A 24,209-nucleotide genomic window follows, 5' to 3' on the forward strand; every position below is an offset into this window, starting at 1 on the left:
GTTCTTTTTTGTCATGAGAAGCAATAACCTGGGTTTTTAAAGGATTCTGGACCAGATAACTCCATTGTTAATATTATATAGTATCATGGAGAACAATATTTCCTCTGGAAAACTAGTGGACTTCCCTCTGCCTCTTGCTCATAACGGCTAGTGAAAAAGTAAGGAATTTTACCTGCAGTAGTTTTTACACCTAAAGTCTCAAGATTTATACCCGCTATGGTTTTCACTGCAGGATTAACAATGATGCAGAAATAAGTCAAATAAAAATACATTCAGTGCCTTTTTCCATATAGGTCAATATTCACATTATTTTTAGGACCTCTAAAGCTATTGCTGTTTGTAAACTATAAAACCATCAAATTAAATTGACTAGAGATAAGCCCCCTGGTGTTGGGCGGGGGGGGGTGGTTTTCATTTCATGAGAGGGTATCCTGCTTGTCCATCAGCAGTCCTGTCCATCATGTTTCATACACAACAAAAATAGAATTATGAGAATTATTATTTATATATGTTCTTAAATTGTGATTCAGGTTTAGAATTTTTTTGTGTCACTATAATACAGATGATCCAAACCTTTTCTAAAAGAAAATATCAAAAACTAAGGAAGGCAAGATCCTGTTAAAAGCAAAAATGGTGTCCATCTTGTTTGTTAAGTTAGTTGTATCCCTTCGCTATAGAGGGACAAAAAAAAATATATTTGTGTTGTTAGAGTAAGCAGAGAATAATACCTAAAGGTATTACTTAAAGGAATACAAGGGAAAAATTTTAAGAACATGGTTTACACTATCAGTCTATACAATATAAAAATTTATTCAAGAGAGGAGAGCAGTAGAAGAGGGTAACTGGCTAATGTAACAAAGCAGCAAATGCTGTGGAAGAAATTGGGAGCCCAGCATCCCCAGCATGGCCTCACCAGTGCTGAGTTAGAGGGAAAGGGTCACCTCCCTTGACCTGCTGGCAATGCAACTCCTCCTGGAGGACAGGAGCCTTCTTTGCAGTGAGGGTGCATTGCTGACTTAGGTTCAGCTTGCAGTCCACTAGAGCCTCAGGTCCTTTTCTGCAAAAGCTTTCAGTATATATTTCCTTTTTATTCACATTTATTCCTCAATAAATAAGTGGCAAAAGCAAAGAAAAAAAGTTCTGAGATTCATTTGACTTAAACTCATCTGTCTTTAATGTAATCTAATTGTGTGACCCAAGGTATGCTATCACAACTAAGGTAAAGAATTGGCATTTTGTGGGGCAAATTCTGCCATCTTTTTTGACAGCTACTTTAGGCTTGGATGGGTTCCCTTAAAAAGCAAAATCTCTTTTTCTCCCTGGATTATAAAGATAGTTCATATCATTTGCATGTATGCGATAACATTGTGGAAGTCAATCAGCATTAGGTCTGATGAATCCAAAACATTATTTATGAATTTGGTTTTCAGATTTTTTGGGGTTTTTTTTTGGACAGGTCCATTCAAGGGTAACAGTGTGAATTAGAACAAGGTTCTATAATATTTCAGCTTTGGAGAAATAAATCAGCTGTTGCCTCCTCTTGTGTGACAATACACTTTCTACAGATTGTGTTGCATATTTTCTGGTTGTGTTTTGCTATAAAATGCAATTTATTTGCATATTTTTACAGGCTAAATTCCATTGATGTGAAGTATCAGATGTGGAAATTGGGAGTTGTTTTCACTGATAATGTAAGTTTCTCAGTATATACAGATATGTATTTTCACTTTCTAAAAAGCAATATGCACTGGCTAACACAAAGAGTTTCAATGAGAGGTATGAAATACTCTGGATTAGACTTATTTTACTACATGGAGAAAATCTTGGAAGCTTAAAAAGACATTGTCAAAATATTTTCATAGTAATGCTGGTAACAGTCTATAGAACCTCAGGCAATTCCTGCCCCCCTTCTGATATGCTTTATTAGAAGCAATGAGCAAATACTGCATTATACAATTAGAAAACTGACCATATAAATACTAATTGCCATTTCTCCTGATGTTCATAAATTCTGTGAACACTTGAATATTCCTGGAATACAGTCAGATCAATATAGTTAATGTATCTGGAACTGCTAAATTTGTATCACTTAGACTGATAGTAATATGTGCCATCAGTTTGCAGATTATTTCAATAATTTGGAAAGGAGAGTCTGATTTGATTATTAATTATTATGATTATTGCTTGACTAACAGCTTATTTTTGTGTCAGAAAGATGATTGGGGAAAAAACTGTTTTGGAACTAGGATTGGCTGAGAATGAGAGTGTAATCAGACTGTAATCAGGAAAAGTGAACAATAAATCTCTAGGTCTAGAGACAAAATGATCTGTAAACAGTTAGTGTTTGTTTTTTATTAAGGAACAGACTGTAATTTCTCTTATAAATAAGTACTTGTCTTTAAGTGCAATAAAAATTAATTGATAGAGGAAAAGATGAAGTGTACATTTGTGGTAATAGTAAACTACTTAAGTAATATTTATATGTTTAAAATTTCTTTTGTTCTTGCAGAGTCCTATCATTTAACTACCTTATACCAGTAATATTTTAATTTAATCATTTAGAAATTAATAAAAAAATAATTTAAGTCAGAAAAACTTTTTTTTACAGTAGAAACAATGAAAATTATGGGTTTAACAATTTCAAAATGACTTTTTACAATTTAAGTTTTGAATTTCTCAATTTTGCCTATGTCTTGTGAACTCAATATTTGAGTATTTAATCTCTAGATCTCTAGAAAATTCTATGTTAAAAGCAGAACTGTCTTCTATTTAAAGAAGATCACATTTGTGAAAATTCTATCTTTCGTTAGTGCTTTGAATTAAGTTAAAGGTGAAAATCATGAGTTTTATTTTGAATATTCTTGTTTTTTCTGTTAGTCTTTCCTTTACCTGGCGTGGTATATGACCATGTCAGTCCTTGGCCATTACAACAATTTTTTCTTTGCTGCTCATCTCCTTGACATTGCAATGGGATTCAAGACATTACGAACTATCCTGTCATCAGTGACCCACAATGGCAAACAGGTATCAACTTCATCTCTTTTCAGCTTTATTACTTAAGGAGTATGTAGGGAAGATCACTTCATGACTTAATTCAGGTGCTCTGCAGGTTGTTGACAGAATTGTTCTTTTATCATGAACTGTAGAACTAGAGCTGGTGAGGAAACTGGTTGATCGGGTTTATACTCGTAAGAAAACAGGACTGGGATGTATGATAGTTTCTAGCTGTTCTGAGCAACTGTATCATAAAGTTGCTATTTAAATTTTTTTTCAAGTTTCATCTAAAGAAATGTCTACTTGAGACACTATTACTCATACTGTTAGAGGACTGTTTGAGAAACTCAGCTCTCAGATGATAAGAAATCTTTTCCTAAAGAAACTATAAAATCTGTAATTGCATTTCTGGTTTAAGTAAAAAAAAATAAATTACCAAGGCTTTTTATCTACTGAGATCTAATGTAGAAATGGCATTTAATGTAACCTGAGACTCGGTGTTCCTCAAGGCTGATGGCCTTACAATTTCAAAGGAATTTTGTAAACAATTTCAAATTATGAAAAAGCCATCCTTGGTCTGATCAGAAGATCTTCAAGCAAGGCAGCTAATATAATTCTTATTCAAGTGAGCTGGGAATGATAACATAAAGGTTTTCTCTGTTGTATATACTTACATGCTGTTGTAATACGATGAAACTTCAGTTCTGACTATATCAAATTTAGGTGCTTTAGAAGTCTGGTAAAAAGTGTCAGTTCTAAATTTATCAGTAGCAAGTTATTTTTCAGGTTTTTTAATTTTATTCCCTTTTGTTTTAAGCAATAGATACTAAAGAAACATAAAATCATTAGCAATAATTTTTTTTAATTCAAAAGATGATTGTTTTAGTTTAATTCTGTCTTCAAATGCACTGTCCTTGTCAACATTTTTTAAGAAGTAATACACATTTAAATGGACACAATTTATATTTCAAAATAGCTTGTGAAGCACATAATGTATAGAAGACTTAAGTATGGATTCACCTTAATAAACTTGTTTTGATTTATGTGACAAAGTTCGGTTGGATTTGCAGAATAAAATTTGTGTTTTGAAAAGGTACAGCAATCAACACACTGCATTCATTCCGTTTTAAAGAACAGAATTTCCTAAATTCTTAGTTCAGATTTCTTAAAAGAACAAAAAACCGAAAGAAATCACATTGCACCTGAAAAAAAATAAAGTATTCTACCTGTTTAAAATAGTCTTCAAGTTTTAGCAAATTACTTATAAAATAAGGGAGCATTATCTGTGAAAAGGAACTTTTTATAGATTACTGAAGTTCCCTTTCACCTGCTTTCCATAAAGCTCAAAGTGAAATCTGAATGATGCTGCATATGAGCAGTGTGATACTTGCTGCTGCTTTTCTGAGATAGATATTAAAATACTAGGAACCATTTGGTTTACATTGGATTTCATAAATGTAAAAAATTTTTTTCCATATGACATTAGTTGACATAATGAATTGCAATTATATAATACGTTATATCCATTCTATAATTTTGTCTTCCAGCTTGTCCTAACGGTGGGATTACTGGCAGTAGTAGTATACTTGTATACGGTGGTGGCATTCAATTTTTTCCGCAAGTTCTATAACAAGAGTGAAGATGGTGATATGCCGGACATGAAATGTGATGATATGCTAACAGTAAGTCTTACTTTGCTCTCTGGATTTTTTCTTAAAATGGTTTGTTTTTCCCTGACCTTCTGTAATTCCTGTGCATACAGTTTGTATTCTTAGCCAGCAAGCAGGAAAATTTATAATTGAAGGCAAAGGAACAAATGTAATGAACATCCCTAACAACTAGCGTGTGCTAAATGAACATCCATAGTAACTTCGTGTGCTAAACAAACATATCTATAAAGGAATAGAAGAAATGTGATACTGTACTTTGCTATGGTTTCTCAAAAAACTCAAACCAACTATAAGCTGCAAAGCTGAGCTGAGCTGTTAAAGGGCTGTGCTTCGAAACCTTGAGGTTCTAGAGGCCATTCAGGCAGAGAGCGAGTTATAGACAAAGACTTTCATAAGTAATGCAGGTACCAAAATGCTTGTTTAAGCTTGGAAATCCATCAGTTTCTCTTAGTACAAGTTGCTGTGATTATCTTCAATGGGTAATTCTGTTACTGAAGCCTCTCATGTGCCCAGAAGCACTGAAAATTATTTTGTACTTACTGGGACAGTGCCAGGCTTTGGAGTTGTGAATGGTAGGTAGAGCTTTGACCACAAAGAGTTTCTAAGAGGCCTCATACTTAATATCCCTCTAAAAGCAATCATGTACAATGACATTAAATATATTTCAGTATGCTGTGCCATATGAACCACTACCAGGGAGTCAACAACATTTGAAAGCTGAATAAATAGATAAAATATTGAAGCAGAGTAGTACATCTGTATTTTTGGTTTGGGACATTAAGCACATTCAGTACAATGAAAATATAGGAGCGTGACTGAGTGGAGGCCTATTAAATTTCAGGTGCTGGAGCACTTGCTATGGAAAGAGAGACTGAGGGAATTGAGCTTGTTTGGTATGGAGAAGAGAAAGCTTCAGGGTGGGATGGAGTGTAGGAGCAGCTCCCTGTGCCTGCACAGGGGTTATTGGGAAGAGAAGTTCAGGCTCTTAACAGGAAGTGCGTGGCAGAAGACCATGAACATAAAGTGGAAAAGTGTGTTCTGACTGAAGTGAACCAAGCAATGGATCTGGTTGCTCGGAGAGGTTATTGCATCCTCAGAAGGCTGTAATGACCTGATTGTATAAAGCCCAGAGCAATTTTGCCTGAGATTGTAGTGAACCCTTCTTGGTGCAGAGACTTCATGAAGTTCTTCTGACCTGACCTGCTCTGTAATTCTTTGAAAATACCCTGATCAAAAGACCATAGTATTGTACAGGAATGAGTTAGAATAACATGTGATATGCTATAAAATCAGGGTTGTTTTTTTGTAAAAACAGTAAGATTTTCATTGGGATGTTAAAAAAAGGTACAGAGAATATATAATTATTTTAGAAATAGAAAAATATCTTTGAAAACTTTTTAAAGAACTAACACTATGTTTGCTCATTAAGTTAATTATTACTTTTCAGTGGTGGAATATAAGTTATCTCTAGAAATTGTTAGATTTTTCAACCAATGGTTGCTTAGCATTGTATGTTACTATATCAATTTCTTACCTAATGGATTTTGGGGATATTGTGGCATAGAAATAGAAAAATGGATTTTTTTTTTGTATGGGTAGGTTTTAGGAGTTAGTTATTGTCATTACTATTTTTTGATAAGGAATGAGAACCCTGGACCTGTAGTTTGCAAATCTACTTAAACAAAAAGAACCAATCCCCTACTCTAGACCTCCAGAGAATGATATCATAATTTTTTATTAAATTGTAACATAATAAACTGGAAATTTTATATTAGCATCCCACATCATAACTGTACTGAGAGACCTATTATATCAGTTTTCAGATGATAATTTCACAATATTCTCAGATATTTTCAGTCATTAGCTTGCTCTCTGCACAAGCATTCACAGAAGTTTTTTGTTTGACTGGGTTTTTTGGTTTTGTTTTAGGTTGAGGGTTTTTGATTGTTTGTTCTTAAATTTGTGTTTGAAACACCAAAAAGAGAGAAAGTTTTTCACTTTTGAGCTAGGAATTTGGAAAAGGATATGGCTGTGGTGGTGGTGATATTTCCTAATTGTATATGGCTGAAATGATTTTACATGAATCACAGGGTGCTGCTGGACTTCTGGTAGTTGAACTTTTGAACTTATTGAGCTGCTATGTGGTGACAGAACATGAAGTACTGCAGCTTCAGCTGCACAGCAGCATTTCAGCTCCCTCAGAAATGTGCAAAACCTCAAAGGAGAGAAAAAGATGACTTGGCATGGTATAGTTCCTGGACCATAGACAAGTTCTACCAATTACTGAATTTGTAACAGTGGGTATTTTTACTTCTAGCTGCAGACAAATTTTGTGTCCCTTTGTTTCCTGTTTTCTAGTGCTACATGTTTCATATGTACGTTGGAGTACGTGCAGGTGGAGGCATTGGTGATGAAATAGAGGATCCAGCAGGAGATGAATATGAAATCTATCGGATTATCTTTGACATCACTTTCTTCTTCTTTGTGATTGTCATCTTGCTTGCAATTATCCAAGGTATATGTTTGTAACCTGTGGTAAGATTATTTAGCAGTACAAAGATCTTAATCCTATCGTAATCCCACACCTAAGATTCATACAGGACACCAGGGGAGATCATGAAGGACAGATTTATATGGTAAATCACACCTAGCTGTCTTTTGTCTGTACACTGCTCTTCCAAGTCTCTGTAAAATCAATGGGCACTAAGTGGATCAATGGAAAAAAACCTAAATATTTTGCTCTAAGAATACTGGTGTTCACTGCAGTTTCTGTCTTCTCATTGCTCTTTCTAAAAGTTTCCTATAAATCAGCAAGAGGAGTGTTTAGAAATCTTGTGACGCAATTTATAATCTTCTTTCAATGTAACCATACATGGAGAAAATCAGTAGCAGATTCTAGCAGTATTCTCCCTGCCAACATGGAATGTTCTTGACTGACTGACAAATCTTCAGAATGGTAGTAGTGGTGTGAAAATTGGGGCATAGCTTTAAGAGATTTAATCTTTTCTTACATATAAACAGCTGTTTTTTTGTGATGCCTTCGTACTTGAACAGTGTCAAAGAGTAAAGAAAGGTGCTTGATATGAAACAGCTTTAGTATAGCCTGAATAATGACAACAGAAAGTTAGCTGCTGTTAGGTTAGCTTTGGAATTTCAGTGAAACTATTTGACTCATAATGTGTCTTGCTGTTGTAATCTGGATAGTGGATACTTAATTTTGGCATATCAGGGACTTTTCTATTATGCATACAATAATCATGTTTAATGTTATTATGTAAAGTACTTAAGACCACATCTGTTTACATGTTATACTTCCAAAATATTGTCAAAAATGCCCAGAATGTAATTTTCAATTAAAATTTTCACAAATTAGTAGAAGTTTATTCTCAAGTTTGGAAAAGCAGGTAAAGATTTTTGCTAGGTTCGCTTGCTGTTATAAATACTGATACCTCATTGCTTTCTGTCAGCCACCAGTTAGCTACCAGTGGTAATTTTGACAGCACTAAGGGTGCTTTCACACTTACTGTAAGGAAATCCAGAAGGCAAATTTGAGCTTGTGGTAAATTGTTTATTACTCTTACTCAAGCAACAAGTTTCTTAAAGGGTTTGGGGAGGGGACAAATTTTTTATAGCCTGAAGTGGCGTATCTCATACTCATTGTTTCTTCATTTTGTGAGTGACTGGAAAATAGTGGCCTTAACTGTCAAGATTTGAGTACCATGGTGTCAGTAATGATTGTGGAGTTAGTCCTTATCTGTACTGGAGTAAGTGAAGGGAAGATCATAAAGAATTTATCATTTGAGGCATATAGCTTGTGGCTCTTTTTCTTCTTCTTTCTCTATCTCCCTGAAATGACCCCTCACTTCCATAGAGCTCTGACAGTGGAACCTTGTACTACATGACTGCCATAATGAGAGAGGATGCACAGAGCTCTGGGCCTCTCTGCATCTGCTGTGTAACAAATTCCTGAACTCTTTTAGTACAGTACTGTTTTATAGTAAGGCCTTTGTCACTGTAAAACTATGTCTTACTGTACTGAGTCAAGATTATAGCACTGGGTATAAAACAGAAGTTGTCCTGTTTGATAATTCAAAATGGTACTGCCAGTCATGTTACTGCCAACCATTTTCTTTGGCTTGCTCATTTTAATTTAGGCATTGAGCTGTTTTTGTTGTCTTTGGAGTGTATATTGGCTTCTGTTACTTCTGCATAAGATTCTCGTTTAATATTCCTTGTCAGAGTCATATAATCCCTAGATTTCCAAATAATCATTGTCACAGTTCTTGAACATTAACTATCTAATCAAGTAAATAATTTTAACTTAAACCCTAGGTTTAATTATTGATGCTTTTGGTGAGTTAAGAGATCAGCAAGAGCAAGTTAAGGAAGATATGGAGGTAAGAACATCCAGTGGCTGAACACTATTTATTTTCAGGTTTCATTAATATCTATTTTCAGTTAAAATGTGATCTAGTTTTAGTGGATAGCTTTTTAAACAAAGTGGAAAATACAGTTCTGTTACATGGTCTGATATCGTACAATGTATATGATAATGAATTGTAGGTCAGTGGCTGTTTAAGTCTTTTGGAATCTTCAAACTAGAGGTTTCTAACAGAGGGTATTAACGCTGTCATGTTACATTTCGTCTCAGATGTATTTTTCTTTAGTTAATCTATGTGTGAAAGTATCCTGTATTTTGTGTTTTTCTACTTTGGCATTGAAGTATAAATGTAAGAACTCAGAAAAGTGTTGCAAAGCTACTGCATTTTGCCATTTGGACTTCAAGCTTATTCACTTTCAGGTGGACAGGCACAACAGGCATTGGGGTAAATATTGCCATGTGTTACAATAAGTGCTACTTAGTGTTAAAACGTCAGCTGTGACTACTGTATGCCATTCTGTCTCCTGATACCTGTTCACTTAGAGCTGGCAAAGATTTTATTTCTTTTTTAGCAGTAAGTAACTACTCTGGTGGTAGTTAAGCTTCTACTCAAGTGTTTTGGTTGAGGCATCCACCTTCAATTATTGAAAGAAAAGCCTTTTTGTTCAGTACATATTGTATATGATGCATTGCCATTTTCAAGAAAATTGGCCTTTTCTCAAAGCTGGGAAAGGGTTATATATAATGTTAAAGTGCTCTGTATTCTTTCTTTTAGACAAAGTGCTTTATCTGTGGAATAGGAAATGACTACTTTGATACAGTGCCCCATGGCTTTGAAACACACACACTACAGGAGCACAACTTGGCCAATTATCTGTAAGTACAGTAAAAATGAACTCCTCACTAACTCATGACCTTGCAGCCTCTGCAGGTACCTGATTAACTCTCTTGCATAACTAAGAGTGAGTACTGTTTGACTTGGATGTGCACTCATGCTGTCTGAATATATAGTTCTGTACCAGTGGCAGTGAGGAATGAACAAATTTCAAATCCTTCTTTCCAGTTTGGATGTGGCACACCAAGTTTGTGTGAGGTTGTAGATGGAAGCCAGGAACTTGGTATTTTGGCTTTGGAGGCATTGTAAAATTGAATGTGGTGCGTAAGGTAGAGAGGAACTGTATGACCTGACCTGAAGATTCATGGAGAGAGGAGCAAGGAGCAAAGAAGTGAGGCAAAAAGGGGAAATCTTACATTAGACAAAATATGTTGAATGGAGTACTGAGACTGAGTAAGACAATCCAGGGCAAAGGGAGGTAGGGGAACTGGAATGAAGAGCTAGGGACAGGAGGGATCAACCAAGGGCATTAGGTCTGCCTTTGGAAATCCAAGCAGAGCACTAGTGACTACTAAACTCAGTCTTTTTGTATCTAGAAATAAAGGCAATTATCAGTTCTACAACCACTGTGTCATTTCCTCTCACATATGAAAATCCAGTGACTGAGTGTATTTTATACTAGTGCTATCACTATGCAGGGAATGGATTGTAACAAACAAAGTACATTAAAAGTGCCATCATGTAGGATTTTGTTCCTACTTGATAAATGCTGCCCAAATAACATACTGTAGCATACTTTTCAGTCTATCATCCCATGGAACTGGATTTTTATGTGTATATTTTATGTTTTCATATATGTTCAAAGAGAATGTCTATTATAAATGAAACTTTGAAATTATCACCTAGTGAATGTCAGCTATGTCAAATCCCCAAGACTAAGGTGGGATTTTTGTCAAATTATAAATTCTTTTATGCTCATGTTGGTCTTGAGTTGCATACATTAGTAAAATGTCCCCAACCTATAATTTCCATAAGAGACATCTTCAACATTTCTTATTCATTGTAGGAAGAGGAAAAAGACAAAGTTCAAATGACCATTATCTGTCTGCTTCCCGGTGGGTTTTCATGGGCAAGAAAATATCTATTGTAATTTTCAGATTAGAAAGCTTAGAAAATCTTCACTTAAACTGTGTTGCTAACTACTGTAAATCAAACTTAATCTCTTGTATTTTAGCATGCTACTCACTCAACAATGACTGAATGTCAGTAGTGTCAGGAAAGTGTGTTTACTCTGTCTCAGAATATTATCATAAATAGAACTCTGGAATTTTTAAGTCCATGTACAGTATTATCACTCTACATTCTGAAAAATATCCATCTCCCTGTGGATTGCCTAATGTTTCCAAATTCTGTATTCATAAAATCTGTTTCTTTGCTTGTAGGTTTTTTCTGATGTATCTTATTAACAAAGATGAGACAGAGCATACAGGGCAGGTAGGTTGAACAACTCTATGAATGTCAACTGATTCTAAAATGAAAATCATTCAGGCTTGGAAAAACTAGGAGTTTTCTAATGAATAGCTCTTTACATGGTGTGGAACTTAATTTTCATTCTTCTAAGCGATTCTTAGGACTTTAGTTGCTTAATGTTAGTTTGAGTATCAATTCTGTAGCACTTTCTGTTCCTATGTTGTTATCTGACCTGTTATTCTTAAGTTGTTACTTTAACAAAATGTAAATACAGACTATAAGCAAAAATAATGGAAAACGAAACATTTAAGCACCCTGTGAAAGCAGCACTCTTCATATCTCCTTGTTGATTCTTTTTAAACAGTCTTTGTCTTTTATTATTATCATCTATAAATAATCTTCCATGTCTATGGAATTAAACCTATGAGAAGTTTCTCCTGGAGGTTTCTTCTGGTACTTTCTTCAACTTTGTTGAAGTATACTGAAAGTCATTAAAAAAAGTATCAAATTTACAGGCTGCTGTTTGGGGTTTTTTTCCTAGTGAGAGTCTTTCAGCTGACTAAGCAAATGTTCCTGGTTGCAGATTGAAAACCAAAAGAACTGAATAGTATCATATACATAGCCCTTGAGATTTGGGTGAGAGGGATAATTTGCTATTTATCTTGGTATTTATTTGGTATTTATCTTGTGACCGGCTTTAATTGAGCTTTGTGGTGCTCCTGGGTATACTAAAAGGACCAAACTACCTGGTTGTCTTCTATGCATTTCTATAGTGCTTCTTGCCTAAGGAAAAAACCTGAAAGCTATTCTAAACTGATCAAAATAATTAAAATGATGTTGCTATGCAACAACTTGACATACACAGAATCAAAAAGAGTGAAGTGATATATAAACAAAGGAAAAAAAAGTCGTGGTTGGTGCTTTCTCATTAAATCAAGTTAAATTATTTAAATTGTGTTTCTTTCAGGAATCATATGTATGGAAAATGTACCAAGAACGGTGCTGGGAGTTTTTCCCTGCTGGTGATTGCTTCCGAAAACAATATGAAGATCAGCTCAACTAAGCAGAGATGAAGTTTTCTGGATGAAAATGTCAATGTATTTCCCAGCTCTTTTGGGAATATATAACAGATTTCTTAAATCCCCAAAGCTGTGTGCATTTTGGAGCACCAAAGCTCTGTTTTTAATGACCCAACTGCACTTTTATTTTCTTGTGTATTTGCTTTGAGAACACTGGAGTAAAGAACAATGAAAAATTACAGCAACTCTGGAAACAAACCAACCACTTGCACAGACAAGATGTCCCTATACATAACATGCACACACAAGTAGAGACTTGAGACAGCTTATTTCTGAAACTGCCAGATGATGCCCTTGTCTCTAAGATCACACGTAGGGTGACATGGTAGCAACACTCATTCAGTCTGTTTATTTCATCATCCTGGAAGGAACTATATATAGTTCACAGAGCACTGTAAAAGATTGTTGTGGACACTAAGTTGTGGGGAAATAGTGCCTTACTATATGTGGGTTGAGCTATGCAGAAGATGAGTGCATGATGACATCTTTTTTTTTTTTCTTTATGTCTTCCCTTTCTTCCAAGTTAATATTTATTTTGTGGTTTTTGTGGATTTGGGAGGAAGGGATTTGATTGTGCACATCTTTTTAATAAGACTGGAGTGTCTCAGGACAAGATTAGGTTATTCTCATCAAGTTCATTTCACATTTACCTTCCTCTTTAGCTTTTGCTCTTATTTTGGTAATGCTCTGATACAACACTGCTACTTTATGAAATCTTTGTATGAATACAAGAGAGCTGCAAAAAAAACCACTTCAACAAGAACTGTTTCATTGCATGTTTATTATGCAAGTTTAAAACAATCAAAAAACCAACCTTCAGAAACGAGTTGATCAACATGAAAAAAACATTCACAATAATTATATCCATAGTAATAAAGTGTTGTGGGCTTTATTGTACATCTGGAAAAAGTGTCATCAACCAACAATGTATGTGTTATGGATTTGACAGTAATTTTGGTTTCTTTTTTTCTTTCTTTTTGTTTCATTTTTGCCACCTGTGATCGATCGTGGAGTTGAAGATTTTCTTGTTAAATTATTTTTTAAAAGCAAAGCTGAAGCAATATCCATTCAGGGACTCCATCAGTTGCATCATGAAACACCAATGATGTGTACATTTCTCCATTTTGAGTCCTTTTCAATTGTAATGCCAGTCTTTACAAATAAAAAGAGACATTCAGAATGGAAACAAGCTGGTTCTGGTAGCATTTGAGGTCTTTTTTATGGAGTCTTTTTATTAATCCCTGAATTAATTATACCCACTTCAAAATAGGATTTAGCTACTGTTTCCACAGTGAAAAGTTCTGATATTAGTTTTGGTTTTTGTTTTTCTCCCGACTCCTTGCTGTTCTGTTTCCCCACCTCATTTCTTTACCAGTCATAGTTTTGTCATAAAATAAATGGTCTGTATCAATATTCAGTTATACCTAAAAAAAATTAGCTAAAGAAATGATAATTAAAAATAGTAACTCTGCATTCTTAAAAGCTAGACTTGCAGTTCATCAGACTGTGAATATTGCTGAAATTGGTATCATTTTGAGGATTTTGGCAAAATTCTCTCAAATTCTGCAAGAACTGAGGCTGGACAGGCTGATGACAGTGGAAGGGGCAGGTATAGCAGCTACATATATATTCAGGTTTTAAACCACCCACACACAGTCTGAAATGTTCATTCCAAATTTGGAACAACTTCATAAAACACCTTTGATCAGCCTTTCTGAGTTTTGTGTATAAGATTTACAAATGTGGAATTGAAATTATATTTCTTTTTGGGTGTACAACATGAGACTGTTGTTTGGCACACAGATACATTATGCTATTTTGGTTTTGCCCTTCTATAGAGAAATATGTAGCTAATCGTTATGATGGGTATTTCAAGTTCTCTTTGTCTTGAAAACAAATTCAAATGGCCTTTGTAGGTAAACACCAGAATAAAAGTGACATGTTTCTTTAACCTCAGTTTCCAAGTTACAAAACTCCTGGGGCATCCTTGCTGTTGTATCCAGCATGCTGTTTAACAAATATCCGTCAAGCCACACTTAAACACTAGAGTATTTTAGGATGAAAGCTACTGGTTCTATGGTGATGCAAAAACTTTCTTTCTAAGTATGAAAAATCTTCATTTGTAAAATCAATCATAGCTTTCACAGAAGCAAATTCCTACAGCTAGGAACTGGTTCATGAGTTTGCAAGATTAGTATTCAGTGAGTGCTGAAAAATTATGTGAACTGGCTTTGGCCACTCCTCCCTGGTTCAGCCCTCTGCAGTGGCTGTAGGCTTTCTGTGAGTCCCTGAAACTTGGCATCTCCTGTTTGATGCACAAAACTTGCCACTGAAAGTCTTTATCTCAACACATCTAATTCAAGGAAAAAAAACAAAACATCACTGGATAATTAAAAATAAGAGTACCTGTCATATGAGACTAATTCATTTAAAAGGTATGCATTTCCTGTGACTCATGCTGTTTCTAACACTAATGTACACTTTTAACAGAATAATATTATTCAGACAGTCCACATAGTACATAATGCACATTGTGGGATCCAATTAACTACTATTTATTGTTTTATACTTAGACTAAGTTTGAACAAGGTTTTATTAAAACTTACTGAACTTAATATGACAAATGCAACTTCTTCACATTTTTTTTTGTTGTAAAAGAGTCAGTAAAATAAGCTATGTGATCATGTAAACAGTCAAGCAATACAGACAGTTCACTGCTTTAATAGTATCAAAAGAAATTAACAATGACATGTGTCCTGTACTGTAGCATTATATACAAAAGCGGGTAATATCATGTCACTTGAAAACTACAGGTTTGAATCCAAGAAATTCAATTATACTGCTTATGCATGTTATATTTAAGATAAGCTTATACTTACACTCATATTTGTGTATGCTAATTTTTTTCAGGTGTTAGCTGAATTTTCTGTTTGTGTCAGTAAAACTGTGATTTTCAGGAGGAACTCCTGCCCTTTATTTAAAATATCAGAGACAGAATTGTTGGTGTTTGTCTCTGAATGTCAAAAAAAAATTAACAAGAGCTCTAAAGCTGATGATCCAAATTCACCCATGTTGATTTCAGCAAAAGAAAGAAGAAATGAGTGGCAATGCGAAAGTGAGATGGAAGATTAGTTGAGGTGTGATTTATTTGTGGAAGTTGTTACCTGTTTATATATTGTTCCACTTAGAACTGACTTTTTTATACACCTTCTTTCAATACTTTTTTCTTATGTCTTTCCTTTTCCTTAAATTTAGAAGCTTAAGTCTGTGGTTTTGCTTAGAAAAATCACAGAAAATAGAAAGGAAGAAAAGGATTCTGTAATATCCTTCACCCATGCATTACTACAAGATTAATCCCTTTTTCTTAGGAACTAATGTGGTATTTGAATTGTTATTGAATATTTTCATTTGTAGTATCTTCCTACTGTTACAGAATTCTTACTAATATGAATTGCATTAATGTTTATTTTTATAATTCCTATGATAATATTCCTATCATCTTCAGAGGCAGTGAATAATTCAATTTACTTACAGAATCACCAGTGAAGTCACAGAATCACAGAATATACCAAGTTGAAAGGGACCCACAAGGATCATTGATTCCAACTCCTAGCCCTGCACCAGACCCTCCTCAAGAGTCACACCATGTGTCTGAGAGTATTGGCCAGTATTGTCTGATCAAGACAGAGTTCTTGAACTCTTGGTGCTGTGACCACTTCCCTGGGGAGCCTGTTCCAGTACCCAAACACCCTCTGGGGGAAGAAACTTTTTCTAATACCCAACATAAACCTCCCCTGACACAACTTCAGGCCTTGAGTTCTATCCCTGGTCACCACAGAGGAGATCAGTGCCTGTCCCTCTTCTTCCCCTCACAAGGAAGTTGTAGACTGCCATGAGGTCTCCCCTCAGTCTCCTCTTCTCCAGGCTGAACAGACCAAAGTGCCCTCAGCTGGTCCTCATATGGCTTCCCCTCAAGGCTCTTCACCATCTTCATGGCCCTCCTTTGGACACTTTCTAACAGCTTAATATCTTTCTTATGTTGTGGTGCCCAAAACTGCCCAAACTATTCAAGGTGAGGCCACAGCATTGCAGAGCAGAGTGGGACAATCATCTCCCTTGACCGGCTGGCGATGCTTTGTCTGATGCCCCCTGGGACGTGGTTGGTTCTCCTAGCTGCCAGGGCTCTACTGGCTCATATTCATAGGATGCAATATTTTCCAGGGGAAGTTATTTTCTAAAGTAGAATGTGTGTTAATTTTCTTTGTTCATTAGCCAAAACAGTATTCAAAACAGTGCCTGTGAAACAATAAGACATCCATCTTATTGGTGGGTATGTTCTTTGATTAAATCTGTCTAGTATTTATGCTCAAATGTAGCTTCTTCAATCTCTCTCCTTTAAGTCATAGCCACTTTCATTTATGTGCCTATTTATTTATTTCTTTTTTTTTATTTTATTTTCTGCAGCTTTTCTAAAGCCATGTTAAATTATAGGGGCTTGGTTACAAATAGATTTTTAGATTATACAGATCTTACAGCCATTTTTTAGTGAAGGCTTGCAAGATATTTAAGCGCAAATATACATTTATCCATTTTTAAGGGTTTTTTTGAGGATTTTTTCCAGATTAGAGTTTTCCTTGTCACCTGCATAACATATTAAGTGTACTCTTGTAATTCCTTCAGTCTATTTTTCTTCACTATTTTTTGTTTGTTTGCATGTTTATTTAGCCAAAGGATGTGTCTCTCTTAGGTGGTAAAGAAGAATAACTTTCGCAGTGGTTATCAAAGATCTCCATCAGCCAAACAGCATCATTTTGCCATGCCAATAGAGGTCAAGAGTTGGAGCGATTCGTGATATGAACAGCTTGCTTTTGTAATAGCATCGCTGTGGGCTAATCTGCAGTTAAAAAGGTTTAACTTATACATTTTGATACTGTATGGGAACATCTGAGCTAAAGTTCTTCTGAAAAAAAAAGTATTAAAATTTCTGAAATGGAAGGGGGAAAAGCTCAAACCCCCACAATTAAAATAAACTGAAGGTCCTTGCTATCAGTCCATTGTGTAAATGCTCCCAAGTTTACATGCAAGATATAGTTGCTGAGTTTGTTAGTAGAAAAAGTAGTTTCTTACATTGGCTAATTACCTCTCTCTCTAGATATGTGTTAAATAAGACCCTTTGGAACACTGAAAGGGTGGCTAAATAATTCTAGATCAAGCAAATTGAGAAAATAAATCAAAAGGGTTTTGGTTAATTGTTCTTTATGTAGTGCTAGGAGGATAGAAGGAATCTGCATGAATTGACTGCACTGAAAAAGTAGAATCACACAGGGAGAGTTAGAGCATGGAAAGTCCTGAAGTATTAGTAACTGAAGTCCTGAAGTCCTGTAACTACTAGTGAATGAGTTGAAGAAGTGTAAAGGGTCATGAACTGTTATATTTCTTCAGAGATTATTAAATTGGAGAAAGTGCTATTTTCATCTTTGAGCTGTACTACGCCTGACATGCAGATCAGCAGGAGGGGAGCAGAATAGATGATGTCTGGCTTAAACAGTGACATCCAGTGAGGCTCCTGTTCCCTCCTCTGCTAACATGCTCAAGCTATGCTCAGTATATCCTATCCTGAAGGAGTCCCTTCCCATCTACCTCAGTGCCAGGGAAAGGAAGACAACTGACCATCTGTGTTTTCTCAGCTGTATTATTGGCTCTGTCCTCTGGCAGCAGATTGCCTGCTGCTATACCTGCTGATACACACATACTTGCAGACACTTCCTTGCAAGAACAAATTAAAGTTAAATTGATTAGGCAGCTGCTCAGTGCTGACAGCAAGGACATCCTTTAATCATGTGGTCCATCCTAATGCAAGGGTATACCCACTGACTAGGGAGTGGGAAACTAGTAGTATGACTGGACCATATAGCAGGCAGTTATTTTTGGCTCTGTCCAAATAATATAAAAATTCAGGCCCTAAGTAAACTATTGTGGACCTTTTAAGTATCTACACTCTATATTATAATTAGTGGCTGCATAGTTTGATGTAACTACTAAGCTGGTTTAAATTAACACCTCATTACCCTAAGGTGTTAATAAACCAAGTTGTTGCTATTGAATGTTAATCATAGAATATCTCAAGTTGGAAGTGATCCATAAGGATCATCAAAACTCAGTGTAGTTTCTGGCTGTTTAAAAATATTATTATCCTTGATGCTCATTTATATGCTTTGCTTTAAGCCAATTCAAGTAATAGGTAAAATTATTATTTCTCTTCCTCTGAAGCACAATGTTTTATGGTGTTCTGTGCACATCTGAAAAACTATTCAGTGTTCAAATAAATCTGGGAGGATGGAATGAGCTTGTGAAAGGAAATACACTGAATTTCTTTTCTCCACTGATTCTTTATATTTGGACAAGTACAGAATTAGTAATAATTGAAATATAAGAATGTAAAGATATATCCATAATTTCAGAATTTGCCTGTCCCTAGTTTAACCTTCATTATTCTTGACTGTAGTGAGGCAATTTTGCTTTCTATTTGCTCAGATTTCTGTCCTGTATCAAGAGGTTAATATCACATACTTTGTGGTACTTGGAAGTAATTATATACAAAAGATAAAATAATCTTGGATTATTTCAGAGAAAAATGCAATATAATTTTCCTAACCAATAGCCCTTTGCAATTTAAGAAATCTATTTCTTGTTTAATTCTGCTTCTACAAATGATTTCAGATGCCCTGTGCAGTGTCACAGACTGGAAATCATTAATTTTATCTTTTTCCAAATCTTTACCTGTCTGAATGGTCCTTAACAACTAAATAGTATACAAATATGCGGTAGTTAGGGTCCTTCTAGTACTGAGTGCTGTTGGCAATCTCCAAATTATATAATTTTTGGTCTAAATCTGTTGCTTGTATATGCATCATGGAACTGATGTATAATTAATTACTATGTTGTTATGAATATAAGGTCTTCATAAGGAATCGTTGTGCAGTCTGAATTGCAGTAGGCTCTTATTTGAAGTTATTTGAGTTTAAAAAATAAAAATAACTGAGTTAATTAATAGGCCTGAAAGACTGATATGCACATTTCACGTAGATCATTTTTATGCAGGCGGAGTTCCTTGCCTTAGGAATCCAACACAGTTAAAAGAGATCAGTTAAAATAAGCTTCTGAGGGGTAATCTGAATAGTACTGCTCAAAATGTGCTTCTGCCTGGTAGAATTGCTAGAAAACCGTTCACATTAAGTTTCCCCCCTATTGTTTGCTGCTTAACTTGTCAACTGGGGCAATGTAAACTACAAAAACTGTAACAGTGAAAGGAAGCTACTGTACAAGGCTGCACTGTAGGCTGGTGAAACTATGATGCCCCAAACCCCTAATCACATTATCTGCTCTCTGTTCTTGCCTTTGCATATTTGTTGTATCTTGCTGTGGCTCAATTTGTGTCCCCAGGTTTTGGATTATTTTTATTACCTGAGATCCTTTGTATTCTCTTTGCTATGTGGAAATTGTTATATCCTTCAGAAGCTCACAAGAGTGTAGCCAATGAGATCTAACTGATGCACTGGAATTAACCTACCATGGAGTACTGTAGGGGAAATAGGGGTTCTGGATCAGGTAGCTGGATCTAGGGTGCCATATTTCTAGGTCACATGTTCCTTTCTTCTCTGTGGACATGACATGCACAGAGAAATTATACATACCTATCCAATTGCATGGGAGCAATGATGGGTTTCCAACAAACATAGAAGCAGAAAGTGGCAATCCTGAAAAAATATATGAACCAACCTACAAAACTTGTATCCAAAACAGGGCAGTAAATGGTCAGGAGCAGGCAAAATGAATTGTTTTTACAAAATTAACATTATCCCAGTCACACACCCAAAGACAACTGAGAAACATAGAAGGACTAATGTTTGTGATGAAGTTTAGGGAAGTCTCAAACTTACTGTATATATTCTGAATGGGCTATGCATGGATGACAGAGTTGGTTATATGGCAGTGAAAACACTCCTTCCTACCTGTGCAATAGTATATGTGGCATGTCCAGCTGGAAAAGGAAGATTCTGGCCAAATGCTAATTAGAGAAGAATTTACACTTGTAATAGAGAATAATCCTGTTTGATGCCCACAGTTACTGTTAGATACTTTATTAATGTTATTACATGGTGAAATTATATAGTACCCTCGTAAATTAATATTCAAACCTAAGTTAACTTTCTCGAAATTGGACCTGGAAAGATTGATGTTTCTGTGTACTGCTTTTGCAATTCACCTCGATTCTTAATATGATTCATGTTAATTAATTGGTACTTTGGAGGCATAACATAAGCATATGAGTAATGTCAAGAAGAAAGGTTTCTTTTATTTTGAGTCTTAGACCCTGTGGCTGATTAAAATTTAAATGAAATGGTGAATCTCCCAGATTTTTTTATGAGTAAGGATTAGAATAATAGTTACAGTCAGAAAAAGTAATAAATTTCTAAGGAAAACAATGTCTTCATTTCTGAAAATTCGTGAGGGTCATATTGGTTGGATAAATATTTCTGCTTTTCTTTGAAAAATATTGCTATTATTTTCTTAAAGACAATATTTTGGGGTTTTCTTGGTGGGGAGGGACTGAAGTCCACAGTACAACAATATGAAGTTTAATGTCATTCAAAGATTATACTTTAAATAACAATCCATTTTCATGCTTAGTTTTGTTAAAGGTTTGAATAACCATCTTTTGAGCCATTTACAATATCTTTGCACAAAGAATGGTTTCAATGGACAGGATTCTTCAGTCTATAAAAGAGATTACTTTGGAAGAATATAATACAGATAAAGCAGAACTCTAGAAAATAATGTGTATCCTGATGAGAGTGTATGGGGATTGGTTGTGTTGGTCTATGTACAAGGGACAAAGGGACTAAGTAGTAGTTTCTGAGGTTTAGTCTGGACATTAGGGAAACCTTTTCACTAGGGTTACAGCACTGGAACAAGTTGTTCAGGAACCCTCATCCTTGGGAGTTTTCAAAGGTCATCTCTGAGTAGGAGGTTGGGCTTAAATCTAAAAGTGCTATCCAAGCAAGATTACTTTGATTATGTTGAACACAGAGATCAAATGTGTTCTTAAGAATCCAGTAATGGAGGGAATTAATTCTGTATACAAGTTGCTGGGCTTCCTGTCCATTTAGTCAGATACAGTACAGCTACTCTACTCTTGGACTTTAATAGCTCTCTGTGATTTAGAAAGGTGGTGGAAATGGAAAGGGCTTTAAACACTGAAGTAACTTTTTTTTAACCTGAATTTCTAAGTTCTAAAAATTTTGAAAATAATTCTGTGATTTAGATTTTATGGCTTTCATCCGTGAAAAGGAATAGGACAAGTCCCCTTGAAGGACAATAATTTGAGTATATAACTTGTACGTGAAAAAGCCATTGTTATGGGTCTGTGCCTGTTTGAAAGGGATTGTAGTGGTGTCTGACAGAAATGTTAGTGTTCCTAACAGAGGGCTGTTAGGAAACAAATTTGACAATCTCCTTTCATTTCTGTTTTCTTCTTCTCTCTGTCAGCTGTCATGGTCATTAACTTTCCCCAAAGATCCTCCTGTAACCTGTTACATTATTGTCACAATACTACACTGTTTACACTTATTTCTGGGAAGAACAGGAAGCTAAAATGTCCAGTATTCTTTTAACAAATGCAAATTGTCACCTTGTCAAGATTCATTGCAAAGTACACTATCAGACATTGATCTTGCTAATTATGAGAGTCCTGTGGTCAAAGCAGAATGGAAAATGTCTGAGCTTTCATGCTCAGAGATAGTCACAGAAATTACTGGATGAATTCAGTAGAATAAGGTCCACAAACTAATAATAATCAATGAAAGAAAGATGATCAGTAATTATGATCAATGGCTTTTTTTCTGGGAAAAGGGAATTACTTAGAAAATGTGTTTAATTACTTAGGCAATTAGAAGTGTAGAAGAGCAATCAAAACTAAAAGCTTATTTAGAAAGTAGTAAAGTTTCTGAAATATAATTTATATGTTGGGAAAAAGCATTTGAAAGGCAGGGTGTGTATTAAACTTATTTTAAATAGGTCTTTTTAGGCAGAACAGGGAACAATCTCTAGCTAAACAGGACTTCAAAAAGAAATCTAGAATACAAAGAGAAAAGGTTTGTATTGTCATAATTTTAGAAGTGGCAGGATTTGGTAGAGGGCAGATATATCCTCGAGCGCTGTTTGTGAGGCAGTATTCTGGCATGCCGTCTGGTTGTGGCTGAAGCAATTCATGGGCTGGGTTGCAGCTGCCCTGCATGCTGAGGAACACTAAGACTCTTTTGTATGCTTGACTGTATGCGATCACCAGGCATGCAGCAAACACCAACTGGTGGGGAATTAGAGACATAAAAATTATCTTTTCCATTTTTCTGGCTTGTTACAGACACAGGTAGAACATGTTTATTACCTGGATTTACCCACTGGGAACTATGGAGGCTTTGTAACCAAAATGAAGCCCTGAAATAACTGAACCATGCAGCCCCCACTGTCAGAATTCTGGAAAAAAACCCTGAAAAAGCAGAAGGCTTCCTCACATCTTACAGAGTTTGGGACAGGATTTTAGCTTTTAAGATTGTGAAAAATTTGAAGAGACATATTCATTTTCTGAAAGGCAGTGAAAAGTTTCTCTGATAGTCTGGTGAATACTTACAACTGAAAACTTCCTTCTTTACAGTACAAGATAGAACAATATAAAAGTTGCCTTGCATCTCTGATTCATAAGGATAGTGAAAAAATAAATTATTTGTGTGTGTAAAATTTTAGACTGGATGTTTGTTAGTAACATAAGTCCTTTTAAAAACCCGATTATTGATTTAGGAAGGAGGCAGAAACAATATTTTATTTAAAGAAAAAAATCACCATAAAATCACCAAGTATTTAATATTTCCATTAAAAGAAATAGAACATAAGAGGTTACATCTGATCCCACATTTCCATCACATCCATTTCAACAGTAGTTTAACCTATTAATTAAAAAATCGAAGCAATAAAATTGGGGAAGTGCGGTGATTTATGCAGTGCCACAGGATGTTTACACTCTGCTTCTGATTTTCCTATGTGCTTCCCATAAGCTTGTAATTTTCCCCCTTCACCTGTATCTAATCCATTTGGCTCATAGAATGGCTGATTCCCAGGGTAAGGTGAGTGACCAGCTGGATATGACATACCTGTCATTCAGACTGAGCCCCTGGTGTGTTCCAGCACATGGTGTCTGTGGTAGAGGCTGCTGGTGACCCTGTAGGTGTTGCACAACTGAGATCAAAATGGTGCATTAAATGAAGAACTCCTTGGCACACTGGAGCAGAATGTGGCACATTGATACACAAGTGATACAGCTTTTAGTTTTTCCTCCATCGTTTCAGAAAGACAATAATTTTAAAAAACATTTGTAGATTCTTGCAAGCTGGACAAAAGTACAGTGAGACTTTATGGTATCATCACTTTTTACCTCCCGAGCGCTTTGCAGGTGAAGCAGACATTTATGCTTCCTCCGTTGCTGAAGCAAACTTTGGCAAAAAAATGGCAAGCATGTAACAGGATTCAGAAATACACAACCAAAACTGGAGACAAGGGTGAATGCAGGTACCTTGTGTTTGTCTGTTCCTTGTTTGGTTGCTGTCAGATTTCCCGGAGCAGTACTGATGCATAAACCAATCAACTCATTGAATAGCAGATCCTACTTTGAAACTTCAAAGGACTGAAAAAATCAATTAATAAGAGTCCTGTGTTGGCTTATTTGT

The 24,209-nt window shown here is 35.4% G+C and overlaps 1 protein-coding gene across 1 annotated transcript in view; it reads left to right on the forward strand.

Annotated features, from left to right (window-relative positions):
- The window catches only part of LOC114067667 (ryanodine receptor 2), a 169,835-nt gene extending 156,212 nt beyond the window's left edge, over positions 1-13,623 (forward strand). The window contains exons 80-87 of the mRNA XM_027903257.1: positions 1,631-1,691; positions 2,878-3,024; positions 4,542-4,676; positions 7,023-7,179; positions 8,997-9,061; positions 9,821-9,921; positions 11,323-11,374; positions 12,318-13,623. Of these exons, the coding sequence (XP_027759058.1) occupies positions 1,631-1,691; positions 2,878-3,024; positions 4,542-4,676; positions 7,023-7,179; positions 8,997-9,061; positions 9,821-9,921; positions 11,323-11,374; positions 12,318-12,413 (814 nt within the window). The 3' untranslated portion in view covers positions 12,414-13,623. The remainder of the gene's footprint in view (positions 1-1,630; positions 1,692-2,877; positions 3,025-4,541; positions 4,677-7,022; positions 7,180-8,996; positions 9,062-9,820; positions 9,922-11,322; positions 11,375-12,317) is intronic.
- Positions 13,624-24,209: the final 10,586 nt, after the last annotated feature.

Source organism: Empidonax traillii, unplaced genomic scaffold, assembly GCF_003031625.1.
Source record: "Empidonax traillii isolate 1590-97213 ecotype Southwest subspecies unplaced genomic scaffold, ASM303162v1 scaffold952:size333442, whole genome shotgun sequence".
In the NCBI taxonomy this organism is placed as follows: domain Eukaryota; kingdom Metazoa; phylum Chordata; class Aves; order Passeriformes; family Tyrannidae; genus Empidonax; species Empidonax traillii.